The 11,721-nt window shown below is 43.2% G+C and overlaps 1 protein-coding gene across 1 annotated transcript in view; it reads left to right on the top strand.

Moving 5' to 3' along the window:
* LOC104543620 (phosphatidylinositol transfer protein beta isoform-like) overlaps positions 1 to 11,279 on the top strand; it is a gene marked incomplete at its 5' end in the record, with an annotated part of 15,433 nt that extends 4,154 nt beyond the window's left edge. The window contains 4 exon segments of the mRNA XM_010188276.1: positions 3,400 to 3,477; positions 5,508 to 5,618; positions 6,452 to 6,574; positions 10,575 to 11,279. Coding sequence (XP_010186578.1) covers positions 3,400 to 3,477; positions 5,508 to 5,618; positions 6,452 to 6,574; positions 10,575 to 10,625 — 363 coding nt within the window.
* Between the last annotated feature and the right edge of the window lie 442 nt (positions 11,280 to 11,721).

An 11,721-nucleotide genomic window follows, 5' to 3' on the forward strand; every position in this document is an offset into this window, starting at 1 on the left:
TTTCTACATTCTCTTTCTTTTTTAGTAGCTTCTAACACCGTTTGCACTTTTAGCAAATATTTAGAGCAAATATTTTCAAAGTCAAACTCGCAGTGTTGCCCACCTTTGTGTAAGAACACCCTGGGACTGATTTTCCCTGTGTGATTCACATTTTCATTTCCGTTTCATCTCCCAGAAATTCAGTTTTGCAAAGTCCTGACTTCATTAAACCAAGACTGACTTAGTACTCAAACTCTTATGCTGAATTATCTGTAGGCTGACGTCCTTTCCACTCCAGTTCTCTGCCCCCTCTCCTGGACTTTTAAGCATTACTTAGACAGCAGAAACTCTCTGGGACCCATACTTGGAGTCTTTTCTGTTAGGAAAATTTGCAGTTTCTGGCCTTTTTAAAATCTCTCCTTACTGCTTATGACTCCAGGAGAGAGACTTTCCATTTATGCTATTATCTGTATGAAGTTTAGGTAATGAAACTTGAAACTTTTTTGGAAGTTGAGCTACATTTTAGTATCAAAATAGCCCTGCTCTGCGTGCTTGCTTTATGCCTTCGTTGAAGGCTGCTGGCTTTGGGAAGTAGCTGTCCCTTGTGAAGGCAGGAGCTGGTTTTGTGTTCTGTTTGTCCTGAGGATTTTTTTCCTACAGCAGTGTTAGAGCAGCCACTGGTGCACCCTCGGGTAGTTTCTGAAATGATATGCATCATATTGGCATTTCTTTTTGTGTTACAGTGCTTGTTGTTTGGGAATTGCCGTTCTGCGGGGCTGGGTGGGTTTTTTGGTGCGCTCATTTCTGAGGGAGAATAGTCAGTGTTGCTGAAGGAAAGGTGTATTTCTCCATTTATTTTCTCAGTCATAGTTTTGCCTGGAAAAGCAGCTCAGATGTACTGTCTTGGACACCAATACGACTGAAAGAATGGAAGTACAGTTGTAAGATCCAGCAACTTTGATACAAGTTTTCATACATCCAAAATTAAGGTTCAGCGAATGAACCTTATCCAACCCATCGTAGTGTGGCAGTCACTTTAGTTTCAGAACTACAATCAGCATAAATATAAAAAGGGGTTTTTTTTAAGGTACTAATGGCATGCATATGCTAACTCATGCTCATTTAAGTATGTATAGAAATAATTTGGCTGACATCTGTGGCTTTCTTTAGATATAAATTTAACCTTGCCCTCTTTTAATCATCTCCAGCGTACAATCTTTGTAGCTTTATGTGATTTGTATATAAAAATCAGTTCCCAGGAGAGTCAGACTTTTTAAAGAGTAAGCAGAAGTGAACACTCAATTAACATCAGAAGAGGCTACGTTTTTGGAAACAATTTGTAAGTAAGTAGAGTTTAGTGGAAACAAAGAAATTGAAATCAGGTTTAGAGCTATTTTTGTACAATGAAGAAACTAAATGTCTTGTTCGAGGTCATAGTGGGTCTTCATTATATTACTTGAAACAAAGTTCTACAAATACCATTTAACACAAATCAGTCAAATCATTTACCACATGCCTTAAGAGATTTCTCTGTACTGGGCAGTATTATCCCTTCTACAGTTTGAAGAAGCATGATGGAGTATAGGAAATGCTCTTTTTCTGTAGGCTGTAGGAGAGTGCTGCAAGATTCTTGAGTGAAAGACCTGCTTTTCTGATATTCGGATCTCTCCCATTTCAGACTTAATTTATCATGTGATTAAACATCTAAAAAGTCCATATTATTAGTCCAGAAGCTTAGTATCAACATGCATTTTATTGGTAAGTCTCAGAACATCTGATCTAGGTCATAAAGTTAACTCTGTGGATTAGCAGCAGAGGATCAAAATACACCTCCTAATGTTGATTTTTTCCAAAGAAACTTCTTTTTGAAGAAGTGTGAGGAACTCTTATGACTTAAACTGGGGTTTTGTTGGAGTGCAGTTCTGCGGGTTCATTTTGGTGTCCAGGTGAGGCCGGTACGTGGGCGCATGGGCCACCACTGGTGGATGGTGCCTGGGTGACTTTGGATCGTGTGGTGGTCCTGTTACTCAGCTGCTGTTTCTCCTGTGGAGCTTTACAGCCTGGCCTACAAAATCCCTGGGTACTGAAGGATGCCAAGGTGGCTACGAGTATGGATTGAGTTGAAAAGCCAGAAATTGAATCTGCCTACTTAGTCTTACACCACTCTGTGTTCAGGAAGCTTTTTCCGTGAATTGGCTGACATCAGACTTGTATCATTTTTATGTTAGGTTCTGCAAGTTTTCTTAAAATCATTCTCTATGTGTGCTTTCGAGTCTTATACTGCTGAACTGTGAGCTATCAGCAGTACTGGTATTGCTCTTAGCAGGTCTTATGAATAAGGATGAGAACTGTAAAGAAGCACTGCGGTTATTGCTTTATTGTATGTGGTTCACAGTCCCTCTAAACAATTCTTTCTAACAGTTTGTTACATTCATGCATATTATATTGAGATTTTGAGCAGAAACTGCCTGCGAAACGATACTTGTGTATTTCTTTGAAATGGTTTTTAGTTCCTCTATATTGTTACGCTGCTGCATAATGATGTTTTGCCTATCTAGCTTTCAAGAGGGCTTCAGGGTTTTTTAGCTGTAACATTTGTTCCAACAGCCGCCTGGTTTTCTTCCTAAGAAGGACTTGTTGCTGTCAGGAGTTAAGCTCTTGCTGCACAGATATTTTCCTTAAACTCTGCAGAGAACTGTTGTTTATTTGTACTTTGGCTCTAGTCCAGTCTTATTCCTTGCATGCTGGTCGCGTTTGTGCATTGAGAAGCGTTCCTACAATGCTCTCTTGTCCAGCCAGACTTTAATGTACACAGGGGGGTTTTTCTGTCCTTAGCAGGATTTGGGTTAACTGAGTCCTGAAAGGTCTTGGTTCACAGCTTCTGTGTGTGCTGGCTACCATGACTCATCTGTTTTCTTTGAACTTTTGTTGTCACTCCTACATTTTACTTGTAGTTACCATTGTTTTTCCTCGTGTTTCCCACTGTACTTACACGTGGGTCCTGAATGCAAGAGCACAGTTGCTTTTTACCTCTGTCCCTGAGCAGTGAGAGGTAGGATGCAGGTGACATCGTGTGGATGTTAGAGTTTCTGTCTCACTGCTTTCTCTTCCCCTCAGAAGCTAGGATAGGGTAACACTTGTGTGGCACAGTGTGCAGCACAGGAAAATGCTGCCCTCGGCGGCAGCGCTGGTGTGCAGTCGCAGTATGAACAGGTAAGGAGCACTGCTGGCCGTGTGCAGTGAGTGGGCAGGGGTGGTGATTCAACACAAACTTGAGGCAGGTGAATTCCACCCCTCCTGCTCCACACCGCTCAGGAAAATCAATCTGGTAGTCTTGAACAGGAGCTTAATACAGTGGGATATTGGATCTGTTTGGTGTTAGGGGTTTTTTCTGACTCTTGGGGTTTTTTTATATTCTAGGATTACAAAGCTGATGAAGACCCTGCGTTATTCCAGTCGGTTAAGACGAAGAGAGGACCTCTGGGCCCAAATTGGAAGGTACTGAGAACTGATGTTACAACTTTATGAAGTCTTTATCAGCAAAAAACAAAGTTCACGGTTCCTTAGAGACCTGCACTAGCAATGTTAGTCTTAAAACAGAGGGCAGAAAGTGAGTAATACTTTTAAATTGTCACAGGGATTATTTTTGTAAACTGTGCTGCAAACGTGCATCCTGCCTCAGATGTCTGTTGTTCCTTCCTGCTCAGGAAGGAAGCAGGAGACTGCTGCAGGAATGGCCCTGAAGAAAGTGGGGAGTTACTGGTTTATTTTTTAGAAGCAGCTGTAAAATGAGGAGGAGAGCGTTGAACGCCTGGAGCTGGCAGCACTGCGTTTGTACGGTCCATTTAGCTCTGTCCATTAACCTGGACGTAGACGTGTGCTGTTTGGGGACACCAAGCAACAGCAGCACTTTGTTTTTTGCTGGTGAATAGACCATTGGTCTCCTGAGGATAACTGCTTTTCATTGAGGTGCTCTCTGGTGATGAGTATTTGTGATAGACATTCTGTGTTAAATAAACACACGTTATTCACCAAGTTTTTCATATGTTAGATACGTCTCACAGTCAGTCTTTTTACTGTGTGCATGGCCATCAGGAGTTGTCCATTGTCATGGTTCAAAGAATCACAGAATCCCAGACCGTTAGGGATTGGAAGGGACCTCAAAAGCTCATCCAGTCCAATCCCCCTGCCGGAGCAGGAACACCCAGATGAGGTTGCACAGGAAGGCGTCCAGGCGGGTTTTGAATGTCTGCAGAGAAGGAGACTCCACAACCTCTCTGGGCAGCCTGGGCCAGGGCTCTGTCACCCTCACTGAGAAGAAGTTTCTTCTCCAATTGAAGTGGAACCTCCTGTGTTCCAGTTTGTGTCCGTTACCCCTTGTCCTATCATTGTTTGTCACCGAGAAGAGCCTGGCTCCATCCTCGTGACACTCACCCTTTAAATATTTCTAAACATGAATGAGGTCTCCCCTCAGTCTCCTCTTCTGCAAACTAAAGAGCCCCAGCTCCCTCAGCCGCTCCTCATAAGGGAGATGCTCCACTCCCTCCATCATCTTTGTAGCCCTACGCTGGACTCTCTCCAGCAGTTCCTGTCCTTCTTGAACTGAGGGGCCCAGAACTGGACACAATATTCCAGATGTGGTCTCACCAGGGCAGAGTAGAGGGAGAGGAGAACCTCTCTGCCCTACAACCACCCCCCAAAAGAAATCGAGCTTTAAGATGCCATAAAGTATTTCTACTTAGAAAGTTGTTGCAGATACAAAGACTAAAAATCCGTGGATGTGTTATAGTAATCTCTTGTTTTTCAAGCCAAACACTCAGATTTTTTATTTTATTTTTAAGTGACTCTCAGCTTCCTGTTTTGGTTTGACTTTTTTTTTCCTTCTTCCTTATTTTTTTCTTCCTCTTTTATAAGGCTTGGAGTAACCTCACATGCTTTGTTAAACTAAAAACATGATATGGTCTCTTGTGTTACATAAATTTGACTGCATGAATTGTAGGAAAATCACCGTGTATGATCATACAGGTACTTCAAAATTGTTTGGGTGTAGGATCTCTAACAGAAACCTAGGAATTACAGGAAGTGGTGGCAGGTGAATCCTGAATTTCCCTCAGTTCATTCTTCTGGGGGTCAAAGTCCTTGAAGCGGAGCTTTAGTTGCTCTTATGGGCACTGATTGCTTCTGATGATAAAGAAGTTCTCTCCCTGTTTTTCTCAGGTTATAATTCCCTTTACACCACAGAGCCAAAAGTGAGCAATAATTTGGTGCTGGCTGTTGCAATCAAGCTTCATTGTCCTTTGAAAGTGTGTTACAGTGGAAATAATGGTAGTGAAATCAACGTTAAGGCTGAGATTTAGTGTATGTTTGCAGCATGGCTGGCATTGTCTTACAAATTTAACCTGATTATTTGTTAATCCTGAATTATAATTCTAATATAACACTTAGAAATCATCATTTCTAATAAATTAAATTGACCGAAGTAAGTTTTTAATGAAAAATAAAGATTCTTTGCCGTTATCCATTAACAGAAAGAGCTAGCGACTGATGAAGAATGTCCTAAAATGTGTGCTTACAAGTTGGTGACCATCAAATTTAAATGGTGGGGGCTGCAGAACAAAGTCGAAAACTTTATACAAAAGGTGAGCGCTTCTTGGCTGGGGGGGTTGGAGGTGGGCAGGGTGGTTCTGTGTGCGTGTGGGGTTTTGGGGGAGAAACAGCGATGCATTTTACTGTTGCTCACCGTCTGTTCGTTTGAATTCCTGCTCATTTCATGTTTCATTTGTATCTTGATCTGGTGTTTCAGTGGTGGTGCTCGAGTACCTTGCCAAGTTATAAAAGCAAAGGTACAAGCAAAAGAGTCTGTGCTCTGTAGGTTTAATGCTTGATCGCTTGGAAGCGAGGAAGAGAGGTCTTTGATTCATTTTTTTGCACATCAGATGCAGCTGGGATGCTGCTTTGCTACAAATGGCAAACGTGCCATCTTTGGAGTCAGAAGTACTTCCCTTTTTACTTCATTCTGGCTTTAGGAATTAGCCATTCTTGGTTTTTTAATGGTGAATACAGAACCTGCGGCAGTTCTGCTGTAGATTTTTATACAGTATAGAAAATCTGTATAGATTTTTATACAGCTCGTGCTGTTGCAGTGCTATATTTTTTTCTGTCTAGTGCTATCTTGGAGCTAGCACAGATTTTGAAAGGATTCTTCATCATTTTCAAGTAACGTGAATTGCTGAACTTTCTCCAAACTGTATTTTATAGTGAAATTTGTGGGGGTTTTTTTTCCATGTTAGAACATGTGAAAAATGAGATGACTTTAAATTAGATCCAGTAATGTCAGGGGGCTCAACCTGTAGCGAAGTGAAACAGCACGCACCTAAAGACGATAACTTTTCAAATTGAACAGCTGCAATCACTTCACCAGTCTCTGGCAGGGTGGAGGCTTATTATCCAATGTTTGTTTTTCTTCATAAAGCAAGAAAAAAGGATATTTACCAACTTTCATCGCCAGCTGTTCTGTTGGATTGACAAGTGGATTGAGCTGACTATGGAAGACATTAGGAGAATGGAGGATGAAACCCAGAAGGAGCTGGAAGCGGTAAGGATGCTTTATTAAGGTTGATGTTTCGGTGCTGTCGACCTCTAGGTTTATCTGTTTGGGAACCGACGCAAATCACGTTGTGTCTGTCCCCTTGTGTGCGCTTGGGCAATTCCTGATGAACATTACAGCCCCTTTAGTGATTCTCCTGTGCAGACCTGTGCACTTCAAGCTTCTGCATGCCGTGTTGTGTCCAGCTGGAGGAGACTGTCACGTCAATAGTTCTGATGTCCCTAAATCCAGAATGTCTGCCCTGACCACCCTTGATCTGTGGTACCATACCCATTGCACAAAGTCCCATTCAGTGTCTTTTTACCACTCGTCACTTGGAATTCAGAGCTGTCATCTTGCTTTTCCATCTTCTGTCTTGCTTTCTTTCATTTCTCATCATTAGATCTGGTTACTTTTTCTCTTCAAGCCAGCTTCTGTGGCACATGACAACCCAAATTAGAGCACCAAAAATGAGTTTACTTGCAAAAAGGAAGTTGGTAAAATGAACAGGCTTGAGTTAGTGTCGATTTTTGTGCTTTGGTGGCTGTGAGGACCAAACAAATACAGCCTGGCCTGTCTTTGGGCTGCTGTCTAGCAGGAAACTCATCCAGAGGGCACTTCTCTGCCCTTTCCTTCAAGAGGTAGGGAACATCACAGGCTGGGCAGGAAACCTTCTTCTGTAGTGTCTTTCCAGAGCATGACCTTTGCCATGAACACCTCTCACTTTAAATCCCACGGGTTTTTTAGGTTCTTTGCCGTCTTTGGCTTTGCAATTCTGTTTCCTTCCTATTTTACCAATTGCTTTATGCCCCAAACCCGTTCAGCTTCTCACTCCCATCGTCTTGGTTCTTTCAAGACACGATGTCTCTATGGCTATAACTTGCTTTTTTTGCATGGTTTAGCCCACTTCAGCTGCCAGACGTATTGACACAGACTGCCTGGTGCTCCAGCCCTGCTGTTGGCAGTGGTTCTGAAGCGCAGTTTGTGGTTGGTGCCTGGCACATCGTTTCTGTTAGTGTCAGAATGAGCTGTAACTCCTCCATCCCCACGGGTTATGCTCTTTGTGTTTGGACTTTGCGAGCTGAGTGGAGCCACCTTGTGCTGTGCAGGGATGTTTTCTGGGTTTGGAAGAAGTGTTTCTTCATCATTCTACATTAATAGGTAGATGTTCTGAGCTGGTGAAACCAAGCTTTCTTTTCAGATAAGCTGAAGGGTTTTTGTTGCTTCGGCAGTTCCCAGAATATGCTTTGGAAAAGAACAATGTTCACTCACTCTTGCAAACATTGTGCTCTCTCCTTGGCATTGGGGTGGTTTTGATTAAGGCAAGTGTTCTCTCAAACCACCTGGATTTCTTCTTTAATTCTGCTTTATGCCAGAACCTGTTCCTAGAGCCACCTACTCCTGGGTGTCTGAAGGAGGAAGAGTAACCACGTTCCTTCCTATAACCAATGTTTGTCAGAAGGGTTCTCTTTTGCACACCCGTAGTTCTTTCTTTGGAGTGAAAAGGACCCAAGTTCTCAGAGAAAGGATAGTGGCAGTGTGAGGAGTGCACACCAGGTTTGTATTGGAGCGAGCACGCAGCACATCTCTGTGCTTGAGGAAATTCCCCTTCTGTGTCACTGTGGGTGTTTATCTTCTTGTAGAGAAAGTTCTGTTCCACATTTCTCACTGGTAAGTAACTTCTTTTAAATAATTTTGGCAAAAGAGTTGCTGCCTTTTAGTTCTTACCATAAGCAAAACCCGGATCACACATTTCTGAGTGTGACATTTATCCTCGTTCTTTAATAGCAAACGTAATTATTTACTATTTTCTCTACTTTGCCAAGCAACGCAAAGAATTTATTTCAAATAGCTTGTTGTGTAAGACTCCAGCATCAGGAACTTAAGTGTGTTGCTTGTTGAAGAAGTCAGTATTTCACAAGATAGATGTATTGATTAGTGGCACTAACACAGCTTTTCTATGTGTACTGCGAAATGTGGGAGCAGTGGGGACCTACTGGTACAATATTTAGGTTTTTTCTTAACTCTAACAATAGGGGTATTTACAAACACCTATAAATGATGCCATTTCAATGTTTTTGTGGTGAAATGCCTTATTGGAGAATAAGCTAAAGGCAAAATTGTCACTGCCAAATAAAATCCGAACGCTCATTTTGTCCCAAATAATTTGGGTTTGTTTCCTATTCAACTGCTTCATCCACTGTGCTAAACAGTACCTTTCATTAAATCCCAAGTATACCACAACACATTGGTTTTGTGGCCAGGCCCTGTGGGAAGGGAGCACTCAGGTGCTGAAGGTGCCCAGAACGCCTTGGTGCTGCCATCCCTGCAGAGACATCGTCGGTTTTTGACGGTGCTGCACCAGGCACTTCTGCAGTGCTTGAAGCAAACCCCTGCATTTTCTAACATACAACTTTCTCTTCCTGTTCCCTCTCTCATTTACACCCTTTCTTCTTCCTGGTTTGAGCTGATCTTTCTCTTCGGATTCTGTGCACATTTCGGTTCTTTTGTTGGTCCTGTTCTTCATCTTCAGTCGATTTTTATAGTCAGGCTCTCTGCTTGTGTCACTTTTTTGTTACTCTCTGAATCCTCATCAGTGTTCTTCCAAAGTTTCTCTATCCCAGCCCATCTTTTCTCACTGTTTTTCTTTATCTTTCACTTGGTGGTTCATGTATCCGGCTCCTGGAGACGATGAGCACCTGTGCTTCGTTAAACACACACCACTTAATCAGCGCATAGCAGCAAAGCATCTGACCCTGCCAGGCGCTGTGACTGACCTCCCCCATGTCTTCCTGCGAGCAGAAATGCCACACTGGGTATTTTGAGCGCTGTGGCTCTGTGCTGAAGCACCATGGGCTGTTAAAACACTTAAAGAAGCATCGTTTACAGCTGCTGCATGGTTCCCAGGCTTCCTCACCAAACAGACACACTGCACTGTCTCCAAAACCCTGGTCCTGGCCAGGGAAAGCGGTCCTGCTCGTGTCGCTCGTTGTTCTCTTACTAACCAACAGCGCTAGGTGCTTTATGTGGTAGCTCACGGTTTTATTTTGCGTTTAGATGCGTAAGAAGGGTTCCGTTCGAGGCACTTTGGCTGCTGACGTCTAGAGGAGTTCTCTGTAGGTTCTGAGGCAAATCACGCTGTGTAAGTCAACTGCTGGTTGGAAAAGGAGGAAGGTGGTTAATGTTCTGATGGATGGGAATTGCTGGCAGAAATCATCGCGATGGGCCTATGTCCAGATAACGCTTCAGGCCTCGCCTCCCTCCTGTTGGATAACCCTGTGGTGATCAACAGGCAGAGATGCCCCGTGGTGTCCATGAGACCTCCACCGACAGGCGCTGTAATGGGCTGGGCGGGCGCCCCGTCCGGTGGCAGAACGCGCGAGGCCTCGGCCGCGTAACCCGGGTCTTTGTGCCCTCCTCGCACGGGAACCCACAGCGCGTGACCCGCCGTCACCGCTGCCGTGCTGGCACTGAGCTCTGAAGCCTGCAAGGAGCCCTTTGGGCACAAAGCTGAAAGTCAGGGAGCATCCTTTTGCTGCGCAGTCAGTAGCAAAGAGGTAATTTAGGGCAACTGTGGACTGCCACCTTAGCACGTTAAGTTCTTGAAACCCAGTTCCACGCGGATATTTACAAATACTAAATTGTGTTCAAACTGCTACTGCAGGAAACGGCTCGTCCGAGGGTCACAAGCGTCACAGTGTTTGTGTCCAGCGCTTTCCCGGTGGTGTTTCCCGCTGCGGCCGTTCTCACGCTGCCGGCGGGATCCCAGCCAAAGCCCTGCAAAACCCTGCCCATTGGAGTCGGGCTCCTCCCAGCCTGGAGCCGCTGCGCGCCAGGGAGGCCAGCCCCCAAATTGGGATTCCCCGACAAAGCCTTGCATGGCTTTGGTGTGATTTGCTCGGTCCTGGTGCTGTTTTGACCGCCCTGCCCTGTTTTTCTTGGAGGTTACTGGAAGCGCCTGTGTGGAGGAAGCCGCTAATCCTAAATTGTGTGTTTTCTTTCTCCGCAGTTACGTAACCAAGGCCAAGTCAGAGGAACAAGCGCTGCCAATGACGAATGATGAGGGATTTGGCCGTCACATGCAGTGTTGATATACAAATGTGTGTGTGGATGCATGATTATTTGTATATAATTATATATACGCACATGCATACTGAAGGGGGTTGTTACAGTGTCTCCAGGGTACTATACCTGTCCTCAGCAAAGATTCAAAGGAAACTGCTTTCATTCTGTATACCTGAAGCAAATAAAAATCAACTGAGTAGTGTCATTTAAAGGATGAATTAACTGCAGAATTATGCTAACTGGTATGTTTCATGAATGTCAATACTGGACCAACTTATTCCCTCCTTGTTTTTCTCCTGTCTCGAGTCACTCTGCTATAACTTGCCCATCTCTCATTGTAAAGAAACAGATTCGAAGAAGTTCGTTTCAGTTTTGTGTCTTCCCTATGTGATTATTTTTGGAATAGGAACAATGAATGTATTTATAGCTATTTATTTCTGGATCGTCATTATCCTCTAGGCAAATCAGAAAAAGAAAGAAAAAAATCTATTAGTGGAAATTGGAAGACTTTTACTGTTGAATAAGTTTAACCCAAACTTTACCCAGTCACTGATTTAAAAGGAAAAAGAAATACCGTGTTTTACTGGACTTTTGTACATTGAAATGCTAATGTTTTTTCTTCATTAAAATTGGCAAGATTAAGGAAAAATGGCTTGTGATTTATAAAATAATTCCAACTTGAGATTTTCCAGAAGCTGGCTTTTTAGACAAAGATCCTGACAGTACTTGCAGAATATTTCGAGTGTATCTCGGGCCGCGCAGTGGAAGTGAAGGGGGACGCCAGCCCCTTCCCTCAAGTACTGCTTCCTGCTAATGAAACCTCTGCTTTCCGGAGTTTCACTTTGGAAACTATGCAAATGGTCTTGATTTCACACACATTACGCAATGGAATATAATTGTGATTTTTTAGCTCTTTTCATGTTGAAAATACATTTTAAAAAAAGAGATGTATACTTTCAGATATGATGAAAGTTTAAATTGTAGCATCTGACTTATTTCTCTGATATTTGTTAGGAGTAGACACATGAAATAAAAGACGGTATAATAAAGACCTCCTGTAGATAGCTCTCGAGTAGGGAAAACGTCTTTGG

This window comes from Mesitornis unicolor, unplaced genomic scaffold (genome assembly GCF_000695765.1).
Source record: "Mesitornis unicolor isolate BGI_N332 unplaced genomic scaffold, ASM69576v1 scaffold11967, whole genome shotgun sequence".
Lineage (NCBI taxonomy): Eukaryota > Metazoa > Chordata > Aves > Mesitornithiformes > Mesitornithidae > Mesitornis > Mesitornis unicolor.